This window comes from Plasmodium knowlesi, assembly GCF_000006355.2.
Source record: "Plasmodium knowlesi strain H genome assembly, chromosome: 11".
Taxonomy (NCBI): Eukaryota; Apicomplexa; class Aconoidasida; order Haemosporida; family Plasmodiidae; genus Plasmodium; species Plasmodium knowlesi.
Window position 1 is genome coordinate 1,842,561 of NC_011912.2, and position 26,457 is coordinate 1,869,017.

Sequence of the window (26,457 nt, forward strand, 5' to 3'; positions counted from 1 at the left end):
CTCAGTGGGCAAATGAATCACCTGAAGAATGGCACGTAAGCAAAAAGCAGGCCCGCGTGAAGGAATGCATTCTTCCTCCCCTGGGTGATCCCCCCCCCCCCCCTTGGAGCAGCGATTAATACCTGTATGCATATACCTACATATATGTATACATGTTTTTGTATGTACGTGCAGGCGCCAAGTGGGTTTACCCTCCGAGGCGCAATTGCAGAGAGAACCCCCGGCTGAACTCCTCGCGGCGGAGGTAATCTGCATGGGGGGGAAGGACATGCCCCAAACCACGTCAGAAACCACGTCAAGAACCACATCAAGAACCACGCCAAGAACCACGTCAGAAACCACGTCAGGAGTCACGTCAGGGGAAAAATGAATACCAAAAATGTCACGAGGGAGGAAAAGAAGAAAGAGAAGGAGCTGAACGAGGCCAGGAAGGCCGGTAAGTGTTGTTGGTACGCTAAGCTTTCAGCGCACATGTTTTGATGTCCGCTTTTTCGAGTCCTCTATATCTTTACTTGTGTACTTTTCTACTTCACCATTTTACCTCCTTCTCGCAGGCAAAATCGAAGCCCTGAAGGATGAAGAGGGGAACGACATAAACCCCCACATGCCCCAGTACATCATAAAAGCCCCGTGGTATTTGAACCAGACCGCACCAGGTAACGAAGGCGGCGCGAGCCTTACATGGAAAGCGTCAACCCTACGTCGAAAGCGCTAACCTTACGTGGAACGCACTAACCTTACGTGGAATGCGCATGAAAATTTGAGAGACGTAAGGATGCCTAATATGGAGTAGGATAATTTGAGAGGGAGTTCTTTCCAGGGGAGAGCGAGCCAACCGAATGAACCCCCTTTTTCGTCCCCTCCCCCGCAGGACTGAAGCACCAACGGTACAAGGGTACCGACAAGGTGAAAATAGAAGAAGAAAGAAACAAAAAGGTGTACGTGAAGAATCTGAAGAATGTGTCAGATTTTTGTAAAAACTGCGGAAGTACAGCACACAAGGAGAAGGACTGTCTTGAGAGAACGAGGAAGAAGAAACTTAATTTTGCGAACAGAGATAATGAAGATGATTTTGTATGCCTGACGCAGGACCTGGGTTACGACGGGAATAGGGACAGGTGGGTGGGTTACAACCCGGACAACTTCGAACACGTATACAAGGAGTACGAGAAAATCGTGGAGGAGAAGAAGAAGAGGAAGGCGGAGGAGTTGAAGCAGAAGTACGAGAAGAAGGCCACGTCGGGAAAAAAGCAGCGCATCGATGGCGCAGGTGGCGGAGATGCTAATGACCAATCTGGTAGTGACAGTGACAATGAGGAAGATGAGATTGACGACGACGCGCGAAAAGCCACCACCGGGGCGGAGGACACACAAAAGAGCAGCGGAAATACCAATGAAAAACACAGAAACGTTGCGAGAAATTTAAGAATCAGAGAAGATACAGCCAAGTACCTGTACAATCTGAGCTTGAATTCAGCTTTCTACGACCCCAAAAGTAGGAGCATGCGTGAAGACCCATTTGCAGGCACAGGGAAAAATCTGCACGACGACAACAATCATTACAAGGGAGAAAATTATTATAACAATACAGATGAAGCAATCGAATCGAAGAAGCTAGAAATTTTCGCATGGGAAACCTACAAAAGGGGAGAAAATGTGCACTTCAATGCACAGCCGACTCAACTTGAATTGCTCTATAGAGAGTTCTTATCTAAAAAAAAAAAACTAATTAAAAAAAAGGAAGAAGATATTTTAAAAACGTACAAGTGTGAAAATGTTGCCTCTAAGGATGCAACTGCAGGGGAGGAACTCACTCAGTCGGAGGTCTACACAGAATATAAACCAGTGGATCAGGTCGATCCCAAAGTGAAAAGGATTAAAATCATGAGTAGGTACGAGGAGGATATTCACCTCTTTGATCACTCCTCCGTTTTTGGCAGTTACTACGATCGGGATAAGAAGAAATGGGGGTACCGGTGCTGTCGATCCACGAATAAATTTGAGAAGTGTTCCTCTGTCTGAGTAGACGTGGCACGCAACACATTGGGAAGTGTGCCCGGGAAGTTTTGGTGGCTTAAGGGAAAGGTTTTATTCTTCCGCCTTTTTTATAGTCTTCTTTTTCCCCCTTTTGATAGCTCATTTTGATAGCCCCTTTTTATAGCCCCTTTTTATTGGCCTTTTTTTTTTTTTTTTTTTTTTTTGTTTCGTGTGCATCCTATGCGCAGTAAGCCACTGTCCAGTCGGCCCCCACAATTTGTACCAACGTTGTTCGAAGGTGCACTTGCGTTGCACAGCTGGAGGGGTATGGTTACATTCCCATACTGCACATTTGCGCAATCCCTCCGATCTGGTCAGTTTTCCATACACCCCTAATCATTTCATCGCTTGTCAGTCCCCGAAAGAGGGTGATTCCCCGGAAGAGCCATAAAGGCATTCTCCCCGCGGTTCCTATTAATTCTGAAGTTGTTCCAACTTTCCCGTTCACGCCTTTTGTTTAGCTTTTGCTTCCTTCTGTTTTCTTCATCGAGAGCGTAGATAAGCATCCGTCTGTATATTTCTGCACGCACTAGCCTTGTCCTCTTCCTTGTGTACTGTGCGTAGACTCCACCAAAAATGTAGGAGGATAGATTACTTTCGATTCTTCTTCGCATGTATTTTTTTTTCAGTTTAGCTAGGCGTCTTCTAATTTTTGGTTCTAACGACCTAATGCCTGGCTTGTGTTGCCCCCTTGGTCTCTCGTACTTCCCCCTGAAGTTATACTGCCACATGTAGCGGTAATCCCTGGTAATGGGCTTGCTTATTTGGTAATACTTTTTGGCCTTCTCTTCATTCATACTATGGAGGCTATTCACAATTTTAACATAAAGAATTCTGGGGGAGTAGAAGGGGATGAGTTGCTCCACTCCGACCCCGTCGAAGATGTTCTTCACGATGAAGGAGGAATCCAGTCGTTTCTTGCGTATCTCCACGCAGTAGCCTACGGGGAGGGTAACAACGCAATGTATCCATCTGGCTCACCGTTCAATGGTGTACCGTTCAATGGTGTACCGTTCAATGGTGTACCGCTCAGTGGTGCACCGCTCAGTGGTGTAACGACGGCGCGAGGCGTACCGTCAATTGGATTTCTCACCCTGGAAAATGGCGAAGGTTTGCTGAGACCTAGACAACTCATACTTCACCTCCACTAAATCCCCCGCGTGAATTTTTGGCATTTTAAAATTTCGCAGTTTCTTCATTTTGTTCATTTCCTGTAGGTGCAAATTGTGAATAAGTTGTCTGCCAAAAAAATCATGCATGTAGTTTTTGTAATAGGGGATAGTTTTGGCCTTTCTCTTTTCCTGTTCATTTTTTTTTGCAACGTTTTCTTCTTCTTGGTCTATGCAATCTACGTTCGGCCAGTTCTTGGCCGTGTACTCGTTCTGGATGTTGTAGCATTTGAACTTGCTTAGGCTTGTGATAACCTTCGTCCGAATGTACCTCTTTATCTGCGAGGGGGTGAAGGGGTGACGGAATTGATCAGTTGGTCATCTTAACGGGCGAGGGTAGTCATATCCCTGGTGAGTAGTTATCCGTCGTGGTCGGCACTTGGGGTCTCTCCACACAGGCGCCTCCTTTTCGGGAGATGCCCCCCTGAGCGTATTCCACCGCAGGTTATTCTCTCACCATTTAACGGAGAGGCGAAATGTAAAAATAAGAAAAACGGAAAAGCAAATGTGGGAAAAGAGCAGATGCTAAAATGAAGAAGAGGCAAACGGTCGTGAAGGTAAAATGGCATTCCACAATTTTGCAAAGCTTTACTGCTTTCCGTGGAAGGTTTTGTTGTCCCCTTTTTTAACCATTTAAAAGGGGCTACTTCTGTGTTGTGTATGAGGCGGAGGGGGGGGAAAGCTCCTTCAGGTGTAGGACCTTACCCTAGGATGATATATGCACCTACGGTGTCGAAACGTTGAACTGCCACACCGCTACATACAAACGGACGCGAGTTACTTCCTTTCAGCTCATCGGTTTCAAAAGAAAGGGAAAGGAGAGTTTGTTTTATACCCATGGGGAGATTTTCACGCGGGAAAGCTTTCCACTCCAAAAAAAAAAAAAAAAAAAAAAAAAAGAGCGGGATAATACGAGGCGGAGAATGCCACAAAATGAAGAAGATAGGATAAAGCCAACCCCTTTATAATGCATGCACATATGTGTGTAAACAAGTTATGCATTTTTGCTTATCCTCCACAAATGGCAGATACAAAAAAAAAAAAAAAAAAAAAAAAAAAAAAAAAAAAAAAAAAGAGAGTAATGCAATGGAACAGCGAGGAGGGTTCACAAAATGGTTTACCCCGAACATACGGTGACGCGGTTAGCACATCGATACGTTTCCCCTTCCATTGCACCAGTTTCAATCCCAGACTATGTTCCTGAGGACGTACTTGGCCTGCTCGAACCTGTTGAGCTTCTTAAAAATGACACCCAAATTATAGGAGGCTGAGAAGAGGAGGTGGCGCTTGTCAAAAAAAAGAAGAAATAAGTTAGAGTACTTACTGTTTAGGTTGTTGAAATAGTTGGCGAGATTTTGCACCGGAGTGCCTTGTTCCTTGTGCCCAAAGTAGAGACACGTGTAGCACATGCAGCGGTTCATGTTGATAACGTGCTCGAAAATAAATTTCCTACTAAGGTTTAATTTATTGGAGGAGCAAATTTTTTTCATTTCTCTATCTGCCCGTTGTACTAACCGGATGACACTTAGGTAGAGTTTCATGCATTCGGAGAAGTAGGACAAGTGATGCAGTGCCCTCCCTAAGTTGTATAAAATTTCTGCGATGTAAATATACTTGTATACCTTGTAGAAGAGAGAATATTTTTGGTATTTTATTTTTTTATCAAGTACCTTCTGCTGATACCTCTTCGTTATATAATCATTGAGTAGGCAGAATGATGTCATGAGAACAGATTCCCTGTTCTGCACACGGTAACCACTGGCGTAGTTGAAGTACGATGTCATGAGGCTGAAGAGGAAGTTCAGGTCATCCGCCACGGTTTCGAAGTTGTCTTCCACTTGGTTCTGTTTCTTTCCCTCTGCACACACCTTCAGCTTGGTGAACAGGAAGTGCTCCTCCTCCAGCTCCTCCTCGCGGTCATCCAGTTGGTCACCACATTCGTCATCCGATTTGTCATCCGATTTGTCATCCGATTGATCATCCGGTTGGCCATCAGATTGGCCATCCGGTTGGGAGTTTCCTTTCACCCCTTTTATCCCTTTCACGCCTTGGTTCCACCTCAGGAGGCGCTTGCGATTGGCCCTCCTGCTCTTCAGCAGAAAGGCATACGCGCGCGTGTACTCATGAACCGAATTGACAATCATGCAGGACAGATTGCACACATTTCCGATGAGGTAGATGAGGAAGGGGTTGCTATTTTTACTATGTAGCGTCCTAACCAGGAACAAGCGGAAGGTAATTAAAATGTTCTTGTACCTAGACTTGGAGATGGAGGATAAGAAATTCTGGCAGAATGTTCCCGTCAAGACAATATCACTATAATACTTTAGTACCTTGTATTCATCCTTTTCCTTTCCTTTAAAAATATAAACATCGTTGAGGCATTTTATCTGCTTCTCAATTTTTCCACTGGATATGTATAATCTGTTCAGGAGCAGATTAATGCGGAAGAGGAAATACTTACAGTCCACATGTTCACTCATTTTAAAAAAGTTCTTGTACTCCATGCGCATTTCATCCTTGATGATACTTGAGTAGGCGTTGTTGAAAAAGTATAATTGTACGTTAATAAAGTGGTTGCTAATTCTACGCTTCTGAAACTCCCTCTTGATCGACTTCATATATGTTAGGAACTTCATTTTGCTAGATTTTCTGTTTTTTAGATATATGCTCAGGATGTGTATGGCATCTTCATACATGTTCATAGTTGTCACGATGAAGAAGGACTCCTCTAGGAAGAGGAGGCTGAAATATAGGCCCAGGTAATTTTCGAACGTAAAAAAGTTCATTTTTTTCTTCGTCACCAGGAAGGAGAACCGCTTACTTCGCTTTGGACGTTCTCCTGCCATTTGCACCATCCCCCCTTTGGGATTTTCCTGGTGATGGGTGGGATCTGCCACATGTCTTGTGACGGTACAACTGGGTAGTTCACTTCCGTCGCTATACAAGTTGCTATGCCCCGGCGGCAACAACAGAGATCGGCACCCCCTGGTCTCAAACTCAATCTCCCTCCCCTTGATGTCTTTTTCCCTCCCCTTGAAGTTTATATTTTCCTTCTCCATGGCCGTGTGTATGCGCTTGAAATCCTGCTCGATTTCGTACAACAAGTAAAAGAAACTGTAGCTGAACTTGTAGAACTTTACCACAATTTTACTGCTAAATATTTCTGACTCCACGCCCTGTGCGTACCGATGTAGGCGTCTACGGAACTGCGCCTCCACGCGGCGATGAGAACCGGTAGTGGTAGGAAGGGAATCACTGCTTGCACAAATGTTTGCGTCCATGTTCCCCGATCCCTCTGCCCCGTCACCCTGGATTAGAACCTTCTTCACGTCGAAGACAAACACACCCTTGTAGAACAACTTCGTGCCCGCCAACTTCAAATCCTTATGAACAATTTCTAAGCTCTCCGGCTTCTTCCTATTTTTGAAAATGTGAAAGGAAGTGGCGAGGAACACTACGTACTCCCTGTAGGTGTGCAGGCTCTGAATACGTTGCCTAAGTATTCTATTTCGAGTGTCTCCGGTAATGTACTCCCCCCGGTTCTTACATGCACTGCGTGTTGCACATCCTCCCATCCCCTTGGAGTGCAGAAAGATTAAGATGTTGTAGAGGTAGAGGTACCCCAGGATACTAAAGTTGTACTTAACGCAGAAGTAGCAGAAGCAAATATTAGCCCTAAGCTTAATAATATCGTTCACATCTCGTTTGGACAAAAAATTATCGTACTTATAGAAAACGCTATCCTTCTTCTGATATACAGAGAACATGTGGATGATGTAGTTATTGTGAGAGAGGTAAAGTAGAAGTTTATTTTTTCTATTTAGAATTTTCATCAGGAGAATTTCCCTCTCTTTATTGCTTAAGGGGTTCGGGATAGAACACATAAACCGTAATTTTTTCTGCTTAATGCTTAGGAGAATATTTATCGCTTTCTTGTGCCTCTTCGTTTTGTGGAGTATATCAATATATAGAGTTTTGATATCTATTTCGATGTTGTTTTTTTCTAAATGTTCGTTGTTTAATATTTTAACGATAATTTGTTCTGCCTTCTCGAAGTTTTGCAGGTAGTAGTACGACTTCACTAGTTTGTACACTGTAGTGAGGAAGTGCACTCCGTGGTCGTAGCTTATCGGTGTATCACTGCCCGTGCCGCACAGGGAGGGAGCATTATTTGGGCTCAAGCGCTCCTTCCCTTTGGCAGAGTTCTCCCCCCCCAGGACGCCCTTCCACCGCGCATAGATTAGGTGGTAAAAATAAATGGCGCTCTGGAACATGCCCCGCGAATAGTATGACTCAGCGAGGTGGAAGATGAGATCCTCAAAAAGGGCCTCCTTTCCCAAAAGGAATTGCAAGAAGTAACAGTTATTTAGGTAAACATAATCTACATTTCCAACCATCAAGAGGGACCTGACAAATTGGATGAAAATATCAAGATGGATTTGCTCGCCACTCATAGCGGTCAATATGGTGTAGACAAAAATGCACTCATCATACTTTCCGTTTAGGATCTGACTCTGCATGAAAAAGCAGACGATGGATTTTTCTTTGTAAGACCAGATGGCTGCACGGGAGGGTGTCTTTTCCCCTGACGCTGAGGCTGCTGATAATTGTGCCCGTTTCTTTCTCACCAATCGTAGGAACATATGCTTTAAAAAGTGGTAACTGTCCTGTGGATTTCTCACCACAACTAGACAGATACAAACGTACAAGTCCACCAGGGGATCGATTTCCCCTGCACATGTGTTCCGCATCAGCAACAACCACTTCAACCCCTTTTTGTAGTCCTCCAGCAGAAGGTACGTAAAGGCTATGTTAAAATACAGATGCTTGGAAAAATCATCCAGATCGTTTATTTGTTCCTTTTCCATCTCTCTATGTTTGTTCTGCTTTGATTGTGCGAGATGGTCATCATGTATGTTATCCTCCTTTGGGATGGTGTCCATCGATTCGGCACTGGAACAGTGGTGATTTTCATTATAATGAACATCGTTCTGGACACACCCTCCGATGCGTTTTTTCTCTCGCTTGGAAAGCTTTCTTCTATATATACGTAAGACCTTGAAGAGGCAGTACAAAATGAGGTTGTACTGTTTGTCTATTTTGCACAACTCAATGATGTTGTACCAGGAGAGGTAGTCATTCCTTGAGAGATGCGCTGCAATCAGGTAGTAGTTGATAGCCTTTTTCACATTTTTGTATTCCCTCTCGTGTATCAAACCTAGGAGGTGAAAGGGATCATGTAAACTTGGTGCCAGCTTAATCACCTTCTCTAAGATCCTTATGCATTCGTCGAAATTTTGGCAAATGTAGCAGGTGTTCGCTTTGTTCATTAACGATTCTACTTCTTTGTTCATTTTTGTTGGCTCAGCGGAGGATGGAGTGGAGGTGGCTCCCTTTCCTCCATGCCTGTTCCGCTTCGCGTTCCTTTTTTTCTTCCTCTTCTGTGTTCTTCTCCTACGAAAGGGCTCATCACCATACCATCCTGCCTCCTCCTCATCATACTCCTCTCCGCATTCCTCAGAATAACCACTCCCCTCCGCATTACCATACCGGAGCATCAGCAACTCCTCGTCGCTTATAGAGCTCGACCTCGAGGTTCTCCCTTCCGATGAGGAATTACTGGAAACATCGCTTCCCCCCTCGGGTCCCTCAAAGGAATATGAGTCATACGTGTAGACAAGTTTTCCTCCACCCTCCATGCACAGTGAACCATATTCCTCATTACAGCAAAGGTAAAAATAAAGGATATTGTTTAAATTGATGTTGCAAATATTTAGTAGTCTCTTTTCGTTGAAGGTGATATTTTGGCTGTTCAGTAATTGAATTATTTCACTTCCACCCAAGTGGTCACATGGTACACTGGAATTACCTTCATCATGTTGGTTCATCTCTTCTTTGTTACTTCTTGGGGGGAGGTGAATTGTTCGCTCTGTTAAGCGATACTTTTTCACCCTACTTAGGTCATCCAAAAAATGGGAAAAGAAAATTGCACCATGGACATGGCCATAACCATCACCACTATCCTTATCTTCTTTGTCGTCCTCCACGCTGTAGAGACAGGGATCGATTTCCTCATCGTTGGTCGAACCCAGGAACAACCTCTTTTGTTTTTCCTCATATGTCTCGATTCTGTTGTTAAAGTTCAATAGCTGATCAATTTGACTTTGCAGGATATCGTCGTTCATTTTGTTGCTCTTCACTACTGAGTAGTACTTCATCACTTCTTCATCCTCCCGTGCGGCGTATAGCTCCTGCTCACGCCTCACAGTGTACGGTTTGGTGCCCCGAACTGGGGTTCCCTCCGCATCGTACCAGTTACAGTTACCATTCTCTTGCTCATTTTCAAGGTGGAGATGTTGTCCATACAGCTTGCCCCTGTTCCGTCTAGATCCTTTCCTATTTACATTGAATAGATGCTCAACAAAAGAATCGCTGTACTCGCTGTATTCGTTGTCCTCATTACCATTCCTTTTTTCATAGAATCCTGTGTCCCCTTCGTTCCTTTCTTCATTCTCGATGCCAGGCGTGGTATTCATTTTTGTGCATAAGCGTTTTTTTTTTTTTTTTTTTTGGTGGGAAGGATGTACCCTCACACAGGTGGAATGGGGAGATGTGAAAGGAGACGTTGATAGGCACAGGTCACTCTGTTTGTCATCCTAAGTGACTTCCTAATCCTGGGATGAATTATTATTTCCTCCCCCTACCCACATCTCACCCTCTCGATAGGTAACTACGCGGCATTTGGCCAACTCCCCTTTGGAATGCCTCACATGGTGAAAATTAAACTGGTCTCCATTTGAACACAGTCAAACGAGGGCGTACCTGCCTTCGCGCGAGGTGTTCGTTTTGGGGCTACTCTGTTGATAGGGAGATGGGACCTAAGTAGCTTCTCTCTAGTTGCAAGAAGCTGCAAGGAACCGCTACACGGCGAGCTAAATGCAAACGTGCGAAAGGAAAAGGTTGGAATGCGAGTTTTCTAAGGCACCGTCCCCGATCGTTACAAATCGAACAAATAGCAAGTTAAATCAGAGCATGTTTTTTTTTTTTTTTTTTTTTTTTTTTTTTTTTTTTTTAATGTAAAGAGGAAAAATTAGGGAAGGGGAATGGAACCTTGCATGCATGCAAAGGTAAGCACGAATAAAGATACGTACGTGCACACTAAGGTGAGGACCTATACAACGTGCGCGATGTGTTGCCTCCTTGGAACCCTGTGCAAATATATATACATGCACGTACACATGTATGTGTGCAGACATGCGACCTAATCCCATGGGTTGGATTTCTCCCCGGCCAAACGACTGCCATAAAAGTTGGCGCTGTACAATCAAATACAACAGCAGCTAACTATAGGTGTGAATGCGAAAAAATTCCTAGGTGCGCTGCGCCCCCCTAGAGCCTTTCTCCTTTTGTTCAAGAAATTCCCCTAGTTGATGCTTCTCTGCTAATAATAGGACAACCTGTTTGATGATTAGAAAATGACACCCACGTTAAACTTTTGATTTGGGGGAGTACCGCTAGCTGGGAATACGGACAAGTGAAGAACCGTTCCGGCTGCAGAATAGGTGAAAGTATACGGAAGGATACGAAACAGGCCAAGGTCGGAGATCCCATTGAGGGGGAGGAGGAAAACACGGTGCGTTAAATCCTCCTACTTGCTTGCACAACTGTGGTAGCCACGCGAGTGTACTACCGTGAAACTTTCTAATTTTACGCCCTCGATGGACAGCACCGCAGAGGGGGGTAAAAACAGTCTTCGGGCTTTGCGCCAATCGAAATGAGTTTCACTTTCTTGTGACCGATAAAACTAGTGATGGAAAAGGGAATACAATGAGAACCAACGTATGGGGGGTGGTTTATTTTTTTTTTTATTTCTTGTTCCTTTTTTTTTTTTTTTTTTTTTTTTTATACCCCCTTGGGTATGATTATTCTCCATTGTTCTTGTCCATCCATCCGTCCGCTCTTTTTTTTTTTTTTTCGTTTTTTTTTTCGCTTTAACCGAGAGTGCGCATTTTTGCCAGCTAAGGGGAAGAATACCTCTCGTAGGAAATGGGCCATTTTAACGGAGCACGCATTTTTGTCTGTTCTGCTTTTTTCCTGTTCATCACCCGTTCGTCCGTTCCTTTGTGCGTATGCGTGTGCACACGGGTAAAAAGAGCAGAGTAATTGGGGCGCGGCAATTTGATTAACACTTTGTCAATGTATTGCCAACAGGGTATCAACATTTTGTTAACAAAATGGTCACCTGCTTGCCATCTCTTTGTCAAAATTTTACGCACAGTTTACCAACTTGCCGACAGTTTTGCCTCCCAAACTGAGCACACACACTATGCACCATTAGACTGAAAAAATTTCGCATAAACTGTGACAACCTTTTTATTTTTCCTCATCCAACTAGCTAATAAGCAGTCACAGCGAGATTAGGACAAAGCAAAGCGCAAAGGAACATATGAGAGTATGCTGTAAAGGTATACCCATTTGCCTTAAGACAGATAATTCTTTTTTTTTTTTTTGTATGAACTGTTCATAATTTTTTTAAAGTGACAATTCCTGCTGGAGTGTGGATGCCCGCCTCTGACGTCAGTGGTAATACGAAACAGAAGGTAAGATTACCCACAGTCGCGCGTAGAGGCACACGCATGGGTACGCGCATGGTGGATGCGCAACGTGGGTGTAAACTCTTAACCGTACGTGTACGTGCGCATACTCGCACACTGCCACGCGCCCCTAGGAAGGGGGTGAAAATTTGCAGTGAGTCCAACCAGAGGGGCAAAGTGAGTTTCGCACCCAACTTGCGCGAAGTAGAGAGTATGCAGATGCTTTATCCTGTCTTCTTACAAAGTTGATTTTTCCGTGTCGTGAATATGAGTAAGGAGGGGTAGCGATGAGCTATTTGTATGTGCCACGCGTGAAGAAGAAAAAATCGTGTGCCTGCGCAGGGCAACATACATATGTGTGCATGAATGTATGAGTGTATATGTGCATACATGCGTGTGTAAAAAAAAAAAAATAAATAAAAGACTCCAGTGTGAGTGTAGCTGCACAATACAATGTGCAAAATGTGGAGTGATATCTTTCCCCCCCACACCCTTTTGTGAATGTCGAAAGTTTTCATTGGTGGGAATGAGTTCACCTTTACATTTAGATTACGCGCAAGGGTGTTTACATAACTTTGCAGACGCGTGCGCGCACGCATCAATTGTGTGATGTCTTTGCGATAGATCGCCGCTCACAGTTGACGTCGCAACCGGGGAGGGAAGCGTGAAATGCCAGTGCACGGTGTCCACATGAGTATGCATGTATGCATCTTCACGAGTACTCACATATGCATACGCATATGCGCGTGTGCAAAAAAAAAAATGGCGGAGAGGACACTCCCCCAGTGTTCGCATTTATTTCATTTTTTTTTAAAAAAAAAAAAAAAAACTAATAAAAAGTTAGGAAAGTGCAACAAAAAGTAGTACAGCCTTATGTCTATGCGTGCATGTACCCATTAGTATTTAAAGAAAAAAAAAAAAAAAAAAAAAAAAACAGCCATGGTAATTAGTAATATATATATATATATATATTTTTTTTTTCTGTAGAACTATTAACACGGCAATGTAAAAATTAACATTGATTTTTGAAAAAGAAAGGAGTACAGATATATGTGTATATGCTTGTACTAATGCGTGCAAGTACATGTGCATGTCATAGGTTTTTACCCGTGTGTGCATGAAGACACTTGTATGCGTGTACAGCTTGAAATGAAGAATTAACACATTTTCATCTAAGGACGAAATCAAATGAGGACAGCAGAGCGCGAGTGATAATTCGCACAGGAGAGGAAGACAGCAAAACACAGTTTGATGTGTCCCGTCTGTGAAGAGGCACATGCACATGTACTTTTGCTCACGCACATGAACCTCTGTGCAAGCAAATGCTTAAATGTACACAACTGGAAGAGAAAGCTATCCCCATAAAAAATGAGACCTAAATACATGCAGCCTTTGCAAGGACAAACAGAAAAGAAGAAACGTGCTTCCATATTCATATTTATCGTCTTCTTCGTACAAGGTAAGCGTGCCAGCATGCAGGCGGCACTGTAGCGGTGTAGCAATATTGCCGCGAACCGCACTTTTATATAGTGCCGTTATATTGATCGATTACTGTCACACCGCTGTTGTGTCTACCCGTATCGCCACCTCGATGTTATATATTTTTTTTTTTTCCTATTTTTTCTCACCCTTGCAGCCTTCATATACGTAGGGTACACGGGAATCGTCCTGAGGTCTTGGTTCATCCCGTACAGGAGTGGCTCCTTAACAATAGCCGCCTTGTTCCACGTCTTTTTTTTTCTGTTTTTGCTAAGTTTTATAAAAGTAAAATTCTACAACAGGAGAGAGAAAAGAAGTTGGCTCGTTGAAGAAAGCCCATTTCGATCGTGCAGTTACGCGGCTGCGATAGCGCGTGCATTTGCGTGTGTGCATTTGTTTTTTTCTTTTTTCTTCTTTTTTGTATGAACTGTTCATAAAATTTTCAATCTTTTCGTCCTTTTCATCATTTAGAATTTTTTTTTTTTTTTTTTTTTCGCTTTATGTGCATACATTTCGCCTCCATAGCTAGTTGCCGTTTTCCCATCCAGCCCATTTGCATGTTCTTCAGCTTATCTTCGTGCAGTTATGCCTATTTGTGCTTATCACTTTTGCTTATAATAACATCGGCTTCCTCTTACCCCATTTCACCTCCTCGCAGTGCGCCTCGACGGATCCCGGGAAAGTGCCGCGCAACTGGGGTTTCTACATTGGAGACGACGTGAAGAGAAGGCGGTACTGCAAAATCTGTAACGTATGGAAACCCGATCGCACACACCACTGCTCAGCGTGTAACAGATGTGTACTGAACATGGATCACCACTGTCCATGGATAAACAACTGTGTCGGTTTTTTCAATCGAAGATTTTTTATACAGCTTTTATTTTATGGCTTAATTTGTCTGTTCATAGTAGCAGTCCAGACATTCCACTACATTTTCATTGACAATGCAAACGCATATATAGAGGATGGTTTCCACGACAAGTCTTCTTTTGTGGCTCTGGAGTACACGTATGCTTCTATTGTTTTATTTTTAACGTTCGTTTTAATATTTGCTTTAGTTCCGTTTACCAAGTTCCACTTGAAATTGATTTCCAAAAATTCCACTACTATCGAAAACATGGATATATACAACCAGGACTATAACATGTACAACGTGGGATGCGAGGACAACGCGAAGCAGGTAGGTGGATGCACATCGCAGAGAGGGCGGTCGTGTGCGATGTGTGCGATGTGTGCGATGTGTGCGATGTGTGCGATGTGTGCGATGTGTGCGATGTGTGCCTCTAGTGCTCGTTCATTGTGCATTCTTATTGCACGTTGGACGCTGTGATCGACTCACCTACACGCTTTTCTCTTTCTCTCCCCCCCCCTCTTTGACAGGTGTTCGGGAACAACATATTGTGCTGGATGTGTCCATTTCACTGCATTTCGAATCGACCCGCAGGGGACGGGGTTCGTTGGAGAGTGAGCGTAGCACATGAGAATATTATCTGAGCGAAGGAAATGGAGTAGGTGTGGGGAAAGTTGGAATGGAACCTGTAGAAGAAGTACAAGCAGATGTTCCTCACGAGGAAGGGGCCAGACCGACGAGACGGCTCGTGACGACACCAGTACACAGAAGCCTATACATTCACCTTTTTCAATTTAAATTCCGCTAAAAATGCACAAGAGGCGATATTTTAATGATAGAGAAGCGCGTTCATTTAACTTGAGCTGATGGCTCGGGAAGAAAATTCTGGACTGTTTTGTGAAGTCTTTCCGTGTCTCTCTATATTTGTCCTTTTACCCGTTTTCTGTTCCGTCCTCTGTCTGTAACATACCATCAGGGATGGTGTGTTGCGTTGTGCTGGTGCTTTGTGTATGTTTTTTTTTTTTTTTTTTTTTTTTTTTTTTTTTTTTTTTTTTTTTAATTGTTCCTCGTTTTGCCCCTTTTTGTAGACGTGCCTTTTGTGTGCCTTTCTCTTTCCCCGCTTCGACCGAAAGGTGCGTCATGTACGTGCTTTTATTGGAGAAGAAGGCATTCCAATTTTTTTTTTTTTAAGCGCGTTCTCAAGTCGGGAGGTGTGGCGTCCATGCGGGTGTGCAGATTAGTAGATGAGCATATGCGTCGTGCACCTGTGAAGCGGCGGAGGATCCCCCCCCCCCCCGTCGCATTCGTCCTTTTCCCCACGTGCAATAGTGCTTCATATTTAAAATATGAGAAGTCTATTTTAACGTGGCGCAGTTTGGAAATTTTTTTTTTTTTTTTTTGTAAAATTAAATTTTCACCATATGTACTTTTCTCAATAGGTGATAATGTATAGGATATATGATTTTAAATTCACATGTTCGTTGTCCGTTCGGTTGGTCTCTTTTTTTTTTTTTTTTTTTTTTTTTTGTTCGCTTGTTTGTTCTTCCGTGTGTTTGTTATGGATGCATTAAAATTTTCACATTCATTTAAATTCTTATATACAATTGTACCAATTGAGCTCTTCAGGCATTGTTCCTATGAACGTAGTGAACAGTATATATACACTGTACTGTATATATGTACCTTAATATATTATATACTGCACCGAACGTTCATTGGGAAGTAGGAATTCATTTAATTGGTTTAAGAAATTCCTGATCCCCAACAATTTTCCACCTGTTTTCCCCTTTCTACTATAATACTTTTCGTCTACAACAACTTCCTCTTAATATATATACATATACATGTATACGTATACGTACATATATGTAGACATATGTATGTATATACATATGTATGTGTGTATACATATATATATTTCCCCGATCCCCTCTCGGAATATACAACACTTAACACTTTTCTTCTTTTTCAGCTGTTCATGAAAGTGTTTATGAAATTGTTCATGAAAGTATTCATTTCATCCATTGATCCATTTATATTTATGGTTACACACCGTCGAAGCTAATAATTTCGGAGGCCCCCCATCCCCCTTCCCCCCCCCTCTCATTTGTCGAGCTGATTTCACAATCGTCTTTTCTTCAGATCCACCAAGGCTGCAATTGCGGTCATGAGAATTCCACAGAAGGAAATTTGAATCGACGGGGACGAACACAGGTTCTCGAAAATTAGTTTGTAGTTTCTCTTCTGCCTGCGATGAGGATATATATATGTGTGCGGTTGATGTGTGATTGTTATGCTTGCGGTGATGGTACAGTTGTGTATTATTGTTATGCTTGTGGTGATGGTATAGTTGTGTATTATTGTTATGTTTGTGGTAATGGTATAGTTGTGTATTATTGTTATGTTTGTGTATTATTGTTATGTTTGTGTATTATTGTTATGTTTGTGGTGATGGTATAGTTGTGTATTATTGTTATGTTTGTGTATTATTGTTATGTTTGTGGTGATGGTATAGTTGCGTGTGCAAATCATGAATAAGTGCGTTAAAGGGTACCGCTCCGTGTGTACAACGGTTCGCGCAGCGGTTCCTCGCGAAAGGGGCGTGGGTGTTATGAACAACCCCCCACTGCGAAAGTGCTCATAACACACTTACATTTTATGATTGCAGGTGTAGTAGCTTTCCCCTGGTTGCAAAAAAGAAAAACCATTCTGACAGACAACCTTAAAAGGGTGGTAACGATAACGACTCAGACAAACCAGATCATGCTTCTGTTTGGTGAACTCCTTCTGCAGTTTGCGCGGAGTCCATTTTTTTCTTTTTTTATTTATTTCGCACTCGATGGATTCTTCCTCCACCGTTTTAACATAATCGCCGTGCGTAACCTCCTTCTCCTCTCCGTTCTTACTCACGCAAAGCACAGGCTTCCGCTGTGCCGTGAGGAGGACCATTATTCTTGTGGGGTTCCTGCCGCGAGAGAAAGAGGGAGGGAAGGGCTATTTCGCCGTTGCGAGGACGACGACCACCACGACCACGACGACCACCACCACCCTGCCCCCACACAGATTTTTCCCTCCCCTTCCTCCCCGCGTCGTCGGAAATGCTCCCTCTCTTTCACAGTCACTTGTATGGGGGTCGGGATTAGTTTGCACCAGGAAATTGTAAAAACTGGGCAAAGGCGGTTTCGGGGCCTCCGAAAAAAGCGGCTTCAAGCCCTTGGCAAGGGCAGTTTCATCCCTTGATAAGGCGATTTCCAGGATCCTGCATTGCGGCCTAAAGCTCTTCGCAAAGGCAGTTTTATGCCTCAGCAAAAATCGTTACCTTCTCTGTCATGCGACCTTCCCTCTCCGTTCTTTTCCGCGAACAGGGAATACGCCGAACACTCCCGCCAGGAAAAAAAAAAAAAAAATTGAAAACAGGAAAAAAAAAAGAATGTGTGTTCTTAAAAAAAAAAAGAGAAGAATGTTTTTTTTTTTTTTTTCTAAAAATAAAAAGGTGTCCTTTCACAAAAAAAAAAAAAAATAATAAAAGAAGTTAAAATAAATAAGAACATGAATATCCTAGCACATTATATGTGTATATCACATAATAAAAAAAGGACAAAAAGGGTATAAAACAAATATTCTCCTTATCACAAATTTACTCCACTCCTAAATCCTAAACCCATGAACCCTAAACCCATGAACCCTAAACCCTGAACCCTAAACCCTAAAACCCTGAACCCTAAACCCTGAACCCAAAACCCAAAACCCTAAACCCTAAACCCTAAACCTTAAACCCTAAACCTTAAACCCTAAACCCTGAACCCTGAACCCTGAACCCTAAACCCTAAACCCTAAACCCTAAACCCTAAACCCTAAACCCTAAACCCTGAACCCTAAACCCTAAACCCTAAACCCTGAACCCTGAACCCTAAACTGTGAACCTTAAACCCTGAACCATTAACACTAAACCCTAAACCCTAAAACCGTGAACACTAAACCAAACCCTAAACCCAAAACTGTGAATCCTAAACGTAAAACTGTGAACTCTAAACCTAAAACTGTGAACCCTAAACCATAAACACAGAACCTAAACTTGGAACACGTTCCATTGGAACTCGTTCCAAAGGAACACCTTCCATAAGAACTTCTTCCTTAGGAACCTGTTCTTCTTCCATAAATTCCGATCCCATGAACTCCTGAACCAAGAGTTCCAGAATATCCTTCTGGTTCAATTGTGTGTCCCCTTTCTGACATTCGTCCAACACTTCAAAATGAATTTCAATAATGGTGCGGCGATTCGCGCGATCGGAACGTTTCGTTCTCGTTGGAGCAGAACGAGGTTTTCGCTCCTTCACCAATCGATATTCATGTGAACTATCTTGCTGCACATGATCGAGGACTTGTTCCTGTACTGATGAACCAGGAATTTCAGCAGGAGATCTTCTGAAACGTGGTCCTCCTTTACCAAGAGGACCAAAATACTACAAAAAGAAAAAAAAAAGGAAAAAAAAAAATGAGAGGATATTTTTGTTAAGAAGATTGTGAAATGTTCTTTTTACACATTAAAATTTTTTTTTTTCTTTTTAACCATTAAAATTTTTTTTTTCCTTTTAACCATTAAAAAAATTTTTTTTTTCCTTTTAACCATTAAAAAAATTTTTTTTTTCCTTTTAACCATTAAAAAAATTTTTTTTTTCCTTTTAACAATTAATTTTGTCCATTAAAATATATATATATTTTTTTTCTTTTTTTTTTCATTAATTTTTTTTTTTTTTAACCATTAAAAAAATTTTTCTTTTTTTTCTTTTATTTTTTCTTTTTTTTTTAACCATTGAAAAAAAATTTTCATTTTAATCATTAAAAAAAATTTTTTTTCCTATTAATTTTTTTATCTTACCTTCCAAAGGTAATAAGCCATAGCAGAAAGGCCAATGGAGACAGGAGCCAAAGGAAGAAAAGGGGTGAGGATATCCGTAAGAAGGATGGGACAGACTGTATTCTCTAAGGTTTGTTGCATATGTTCTTTGTTCTCCGGTTCTGTGAACAACTCTTTAGATTTACTTCCTATATTGTCATCGCCAATTTTGCAATTATTATAATCATTGTTTTGTGTACACACAAAACAGTCATTAATACTAGCATTCTTTTTGCATTGAGGTATTGCTTTCTCCATAATGTCTTTACTTCTGCTAAAAGCATATTCTATGCCCTTATCTACGCTACAATCAGGATGTACTTTATACTTTTTTTCTCTATTCGCCAAGTTTTTTAATTGTTTTGCATATTCTTTAAGAAATAAACAACCCATCGTTTGTTCAAACGATGGGCCCTTAAAAGGGCCCACCCTTTGGCCATTACCGTGGGTATAAATGTGCTGCAGTCCTGCAGCAAAAAGTAAACAAGCTGCTTTATTTGTGTGTTTTCCTTTATGGCCAAATTCATCCCATTTCCTGTCGTTACAGTATTTGGTAATTTCCGATTCAGTCTGACCCTTCGTCATATGTTCTATAAGTTCAGTTAATACATCCTTAGCGTCATCTTCGATGTTTTTCTGATCATTAAAGAAGAGAGGAGAAAGGAGAAAAAAAAATATATGTATATGTATACACATATGTGTATACATATATACATGTACATATACACATATATATACATATATAAATATATATATACATATATATATACATATATAAATATATATATACATATATACATATATACATATGCATATATACATAAATACATACATATACGTATGTACATATGTCTATGTATGTATATACATATACATATACGTATATATGTATACATGTATATATACATATATATGCATATGTATATATACGTATATGTATATATGTATATATACGACTATATATGTACATTTATTGTCAATGTTATTGATATGGATTCACTTACCCAGTTCACTCCGCTGCTTTTTGCATTTTTGTTTATGACTTTTACGTAGTATTTTTTTGCTGCGCATTGGAGTTGAGTACAGAAAGAAGAGGTCATGTCAGTGATAGTAGTTAAGGTGGAATTCATTTTGGTGTTAATGTTGGAGTTGTCTTCGTTGAGGAGATTGGTCATTTGAGGTTGGACTTTTTTATTTTCTTCGTTATCATTGCAATCTCCATTTGGTGATTGTGATTGTGATGTTGTTGTATTAACCAAAGAGCTGTCAACACTCAGTTCGCAACTCTCCAAAATTTTTTCATTCCTTTCACACTTAAAACAATTATTATTACTAACACCACCACCAGAGGTCGGACACGAAGTCGAAGATTTATTTTGATCATTCCATGTAGTGAACATTTGTTTTATTCTGTCCTCATCGATGGGACATTTCTCTTTCGACTCATCTCTTATTTTAGTGGCGTAAAGGTTAAGTGCTGCGCACATCATAGTTTGTTTAAAAAACTTGTCATCATTCTGTGAATTTGGATTCTGTGTGCCACCGTTGGCGACACCTTGAACTTCAGAAATGTATTTTAGTCCCTCCGCGATATGATTACATGCTTTCCTTTCAACACTTTGTGGATTTTCATCCCCAAACTGTTTGCATACATCATTAGTGTCGTTCTTTGATTTCTTCTGTCCGTCTGTGGCGATCTTGTTGAACATCTTCTCCAGTTCGGGTTTGACGCCTTCATCCCAGAAGTTACACTGTAAAAAGGAAGAAAAAATTATATATGCAAATGGTTGTGTAGTATCCGGTTGGTGTAGTATCCGGTCCCTGTTTGCGAGGAGTTTTTCCTTTCGCCCCCTGAAGTAGCTAAAGCTAACCCCTGAACCTTACTCCTGAACCCTGAAACCTTATTCCTATACCCTAAAACCTTATTCCTATACCCTTAACACCTTATTCTAACACCCCAATGACCTTATTCTAACACCCCAACAACCTTCATCCTAAACTCGGAATCCGAATTCTAACACCCCTACAACCTTATTATAGTACCCCTGCAACCTCATTCCTAAACACTACACCCATACTCCTATACCCTAAAACCTTATTCTAACACCGCCAAATCTTAATCCTGAACCTGAAATATTACTCCTGAACCCGGAATCTGAATTCTATTTTATTCTTTTTTTTTTATTCCCTCTACCCCCCAAATGTTGTGGTGATAGTTCGGTTGTGTTATTTGTAGTAATACTTACCCAAGTATGCGTAGGGCTACCATTAGTCTCTTTTTTGTTTTTGAACCATTTGGGTCCGGCGCATCTAATGTATTCGCATAAAGTGGACATGTGGTTTATTTTAGTTAGGGTCTCAGTGGAGGTGCTGTCAATTTGGGACTGAACGTATGTTAATTTGTTCTCTACTGGCGTTTGGGTGCTCTTGCCACCTGCGTTAGTTGTGCTAATTTGGCATTTGCCATAGTCCTCGTCATCCCATTTGCATTGTCCCCCAATTAAATCTTTACCAGCAGTCTCGAAAGCCTTCTTTAAACCGGAATTGATAACACACTTGGATTCTTTTTCCATTTTCTTTGCATATTCCTTAAGAAGGAAACAACCCACTGTGTGTCTCAAGGATTGGTGCTCGGATAGGATGTTATGTCCTGACGACGACGGCGTCCCCGTCGTCGGTTCGAACAGTTGTTTTAAGCCGGCATGCAAAAAATTACATGCCCTTTTTTCAGGTTCGGTGGGTGTTCTTTTTTCGCCATTATCATCCATTTGACCACATTGACCTCCGTTGTAATTGTCCCCATTTGTCTTCGTCATTGCTTGTGACAATTCTTTCCATAATGTGGCGACTTCGCCAGTATCCGTCCAGAGGTCGTCCTGTAAAGTGAAATAAATATATATACATATATACATATACATATATGTACATATATACATATACATATATATACATATATACATATGTACATATATATACATATATACATACATATACATATACATATACATATACATATACATATACATGTACATATACATATACATATACATATACATATACATATGTATATACATATGCATATACATATATACATATATATGTGTATGTTTATATGTATACGTAGTTGTCCATCCTTACCCAAGGTGATATTTTTCCATTTTTGCTTTTTGCGTATTTTTTTGTTGCGCATTGAAGTTGAGTACAGAAAGAAGAGGTCGTAATGTCAGTGATAGTAGTTAAGGTGGTCTTCACTTCAGGGATGGGTTGGGGTTGGGATTTGGATTGGTTGTCTTCGAGGAATTTGTTCATTTCCTTTTGGACATTTTTTCTGTTGTCATTATCAATGCAATTTCCATTTTTTGGTTGTGTTTCCACCAGAGCGCCTGAGACGCTCAGGTGGCAATTATTAAAATTATCTTTCCTCTTGCATTCAAAACAATTATTAGCACCAGACGAACACGAAGAATTTTTATTTTTATTCCAATCTTCAAACATTTGTTTTATTGTTTTCTCCTCAATGGGACAATTTTCCTTCGTTAATTTAATTATTTCATCAGCGTACATGTTAAGAGCAATACAACCCACTGCTCGATCGAGCAGTGGGTTGGTACTATTACTATCTTTAATGCTTCTAATGTGTTCTAAACCGGCTGTGATATGATTACATGCTTTTCTTTCAACACTATTAGGATTATTATCACCAAAGTTATTGCATACATCACTATTGTTCGTTGCTTCGTTTGCTCCATTCTTCTGAATTTCTGCGAACATCTTTTTCAGTGGTTCATTAACAGCCGTATCCCAAAAATCACACTGTAAAAAAAAAAAAAAGGTTATATATGTAGGTAGTAGGTTATGTAGTATCCGGTTGGTGTAGTATCTGGTTGTTGTAGTATCCGGTTGTTGTAGTATCCGGTTGTTGTAGTATCCGGTTGGTGTAGTATCCGGTTGGTGTAGTATCCGGTTGGTGTAGTATCCGGTTAGTGTAGTATCCGGTTGGTGTAGTATCCGGTTGGTGTAGTATCCGGTTGGTGTAGTATCCGGTTGGTGTATAGTATCCGGTTGGTGTTGTTTCCGGTCTCCGTCTGCGAGAAGTTTTTCCTCTCCCCCCCTAAAGCAGCTAAAGCTAACCTCGGAACCCTATTCATATACCCTGAAAACCTTATTCCCGTACCCCTAAAACCTTATTCTAATACCCTTAAAACACTATTTAGACACCAATGCAACCTTATTCTAACACCCCAAACAACATCATTCCAACACCACAACAACATCATTCCAACACCCCAAACAACATCATTCCAACACCCCAACAACATCATTCCAACACCCCAACAACATCATTCCAACACCCCAAACAACCTTAATTCCAACACCCCAAACAACCTTCATTCCAACACCCCAAACAACCTTCATTCCAATACCCCAAACAACATCATTCCAACACCCCAACAACTTTATTCCAACACCCCAAACAACATCATTCCAACACCACAACAACATCATTCCAACACCCCTACAACTTTATTCCAACACCCCAAACAACATCATTCCAACACCCCAACAACATCATTCCAACACCACAATAACATCATTCCAACACCCCAAACAACATCATTCCAACACCACAATAACATCATTCTAACACCACAATAACATCATTCCAACACCACAATAACATCATTCCAACACCACAATAACATCATTCCAACACCCCAAACAACATCATTCCAACACCCCAAACAACATCATTCCAACACCCCAACAACATCATTCCAACACCCCAAACAACATCATTCCAACACCCCAAACAACATCATTCCAACACCCCAAACAACATCATTCCAACACCCCAAACAACATCATTCCAACACCCCAAACAACATCATTCCAACACCCCAAACAACATCATTCCAACACCCCAAACAACATCATTCCAACACCCCAACAACTTTATTCTAATACCCCTACAGCTTATTCCTATATCCGGAATCTGAATTTTTTTTTTTCTTTTTTTTTTTTTTTTTTCCTACTACCCCTCAGGTGTAGTGTTCTCTGAAGTAATACTTACCCAACTCTTCTTATTAGAACCACTACCACCTTTACTGTGCTTTTCGAACCACTTCCCTGCGGCACATTGGAGTTTATCACATAAAGTCTTCGTTCCGTTCATGTCGTTCACGATGGCAGTTGTGGTGCCGTCAATTTTGTTCTTAACTTGTTCTAATTTCTTATCTGCAGTCTCTGTGATGCTACTTATGGTAATTTGGCAAGTGTCAAGGAATTTCTCATCCCATTGGCACGGAACACAAGGTTCCGTACCACTGGAACCATTGCAAGTACCATTAGGACCTTTACCAGCAGTGTCGAAAGCTTCTTTTATTCCTGCTTCTATTTCACATTTCGCTTCGCTTTTCATTTTTTTTGCATAAGCATGAAGTAATATGCAACCCATCGTTCGTTTCAACGATGGGTTCCTCAGAATGGTGTACTTGTTGTCGTCAGAAGTTGTAATTCCCTTTAGTTTGCTGAAAAATGTTGTAAGATGTTGGCATGCTTTTCTTTCAGGTTCTGTGGGTGTTCTACTACCATTGTCCACTTGATCACATTGTCCGTTTACGGTTGGTTCCATCATGGCGCCTATCAATTCTTGCCACAGTTGTCCCACTTCGCCACTTGTCGTCCAAAAGTTGTTCTGTATAAGTGAAGTAAAATATATATATATATATATATATATGCATATGCATAAATGCATATGCATACATATACATATACATATTTATACACATACATACATACATATATGTATGTATATGTGTATACATACGTCCATATATAGTATATGCGTATACACCTATACACCTTCTTTACTCCTCTCTTACCGCAGTTGTACTCTACTTACCGCTTTCTGTTTTCCGGTAGAGGAATTTAAGTGAGATGCTAAACATTTTAAACCATCACATAAAGTCTCCATTTTATTTATTGCAGTTAGCATTGTACTAATGTTTTTGTCCTTGTCTTTCTTGAAGATGCTTTGCACTTTGTCTCCTGGAGTGTCCGTGTCGCTTGTGCTAGTCTGCACGATGCAATTGTCGATGCTGTCATCATCCCATTTACATTCAATGCACGAACTGCCGTCCGTGCATTGTCCATTAGTAATTGGACCCCAGGAATCAAAAGCTTTCCTTATACCAGCATTAATAACACAAGTCGATTTTTTTTCCATTTGTTTTGCATATTCCCTAAAGAGTAAACAACCCATTGTTCGGACAAACGATGGGTCTTTCTTCAGGGTTCGGTAAGTTGAAGTATCATTCGATGCTGCAATGCTCTTTAGTTTGTTAAAGCCGGCATGCAAATACTTGCATGCCATCTTTTCAGAATTAGTTGGCAGGTCCTTACATTCCGTCTCCCCTGCTCCATTGTTCTTCAACATTCCCCCTGCTAATTCATTCCACAAGTTCGTAACATCTTGCGTCCAAAAGTCGTCCTGTATAGGGTGGTGATATATATATATATATATATATATATATATATATATATATATATATATATATATATATACATATACATGTATATATTTATGTATGTATATATGTAGAGTTCTTTTCCCCCCATTCTACTTACAGCAGATGTACTCTACTTACCGCACTTTGTTTTGAGCTATGTTGTTGTCCGTTTGTGGAATTTAAGTGGGATGCTATACATTTCATATGCTCACATATAGAAGTCCTTTTATTTATGTTAGTTAGCATATCGTTTATGTTGGTGTCGCCTTCCTTGATGATGTCCTTCAATTTGTTATCTACATTCGAATCTGGGCCAGTGCTTCCATTTGTGTTAATTTGGCAAGTAGTAAGGATGTTTTCTTGCCATTGGCAAGGAACACAAGGTTCCTTGCCATTGGCACCATTGCAAGCAGTACCACCCTTACCACTACCAGCAGTTTCGAAAGCCTGTTTTATCCCCTTTTCAATATTACAAGTCGACTCCTTCTGCATATATTTTGCATAGGCGTGAAGTAAAAAACAACCCATCGTTTGTCTAAACGATGGGTGTTTCGTAGATAGGATGTCGTCTGTCGTCGACGACGACGACGCCTCCGGCTCGTACAGTTGTTTGAAGCCGGCATGCAAGTACTTGCATGCCCACTTCTCAGCTTCAGTTCCAAATGAATCACATCCACTTCCAGTGCCATTTGTGTTCTTCATTTTCCCTGCCAATTCATCCCACAAGTTCTTCACATTTGTCGTCCAGAATTTTTCCTGCATAAGGTGGTGGTGGTGGTTATATATATATATATATATATATATATATATATATATATATATATACATATGTATATACATACATATGTATACATAAATACGTATACATCTATGTATATGTATATATGCACTTATATGTATGTAGATGTATATATATGTA

At 41.0% G+C, this 26,457-nt stretch overlaps 6 protein-coding genes across 6 annotated transcripts in view; 2 read left to right on the forward strand and 4 right to left on the reverse strand.

Annotated features, from left to right (window-relative positions):
• Nucleotides 1-366: 366 nt before the first annotated feature.
• On the forward strand, nt 367-2,022 carry PKNH_1140100 (pre-mRNA-splicing factor SLU7, putative; the record flags this gene model as incomplete). Its single annotated transcript, XM_002261535.1, has 3 exons — nt 367-436; nt 555-656; nt 872-2,022. The coding sequence occupies 3 exons, from the start codon at nt 367-369 to the stop codon at nt 2,020-2,022; spliced, it is 1,323 nt and encodes a 440-aa protein (XP_002261571.1).
• A 356-nt stretch (nt 2,023-2,378) lies between these two features.
• Nucleotides 2,379-3,666, reverse strand: PKNH_1140200 (ribosomal protein L19, mitochondrial, putative; the record flags this gene model as incomplete). The annotated part of the gene is made up of 3 exons (XM_002261536.1): nt 2,379-2,977; nt 3,131-3,485; nt 3,664-3,666. The coding sequence occupies 3 exons, from the start codon at nt 3,664-3,666 to the stop codon at nt 2,379-2,381; spliced, it is 957 nt and encodes a 318-aa protein (XP_002261572.1).
• Nucleotides 3,667-4,387: 721 nt separating this feature from the next.
• On the reverse strand, nt 4,388-9,745 carry PKNH_1140300 (conserved Plasmodium protein, unknown function; the record flags this gene model as incomplete). The annotated part of the gene is made up of 1 exon (XM_002261537.1): nt 4,388-9,745. The coding sequence occupies one exon, from the start codon at nt 9,743-9,745 to the stop codon at nt 4,388-4,390; it is 5,358 nt and encodes a 1,785-aa protein (XP_002261573.1).
• A 3,441-nt stretch (nt 9,746-13,186) lies between these two features.
• PKNH_1140400 (palmitoyltransferase DHHC2, putative) lies at nt 13,187-14,776 on the forward strand (the record flags this gene model as incomplete). The annotated part of the gene is made up of 4 exons (XM_002261538.1): nt 13,187-13,262; nt 13,440-13,567; nt 13,941-14,462; nt 14,663-14,776. The coding sequence occupies 4 exons, from the start codon at nt 13,187-13,189 to the stop codon at nt 14,774-14,776; spliced, it is 840 nt and encodes a 279-aa protein (XP_002261574.1).
• Nucleotides 14,777-16,253: 1,477 nt separating this feature from the next.
• On the reverse strand, nt 16,254-17,081 carry PKNH_1140450 (conserved Plasmodium protein, unknown function; the record flags this gene model as incomplete). Its single annotated transcript, XM_039114157.1, has 2 exons — nt 16,254-16,380; nt 16,786-17,081. The coding sequence occupies 2 exons, from the start codon at nt 17,079-17,081 to the stop codon at nt 16,254-16,256; spliced, it is 423 nt and encodes a 140-aa protein (XP_038969775.1).
• A 1,100-nt stretch (nt 17,082-18,181) lies between these two features.
• PKNH_1140500 (SICAvar, type I) overlaps nt 18,182-26,457 on the reverse strand; it is a gene marked incomplete at both ends in the record, with an annotated part of 32,376 nt that continues 24,100 nt past the window's right edge. Inside the window, 8 exons of the mRNA XM_039114158.1 lie at nt 18,182-18,595; nt 19,012-19,665; nt 20,034-20,780; nt 21,276-21,905; nt 22,168-22,842; nt 24,101-24,724; nt 24,932-25,519; nt 25,677-26,294. Of these exons, the coding sequence (XP_038969776.1) occupies nt 18,182-18,595; nt 19,012-19,665; nt 20,034-20,780; nt 21,276-21,905; nt 22,168-22,842; nt 24,101-24,724; nt 24,932-25,519; nt 25,677-26,294 (4,950 nt within the window). The remainder of the gene's footprint in view (nt 18,596-19,011; nt 19,666-20,033; nt 20,781-21,275; nt 21,906-22,167; nt 22,843-24,100; nt 24,725-24,931; nt 25,520-25,676; nt 26,295-26,457) is intronic.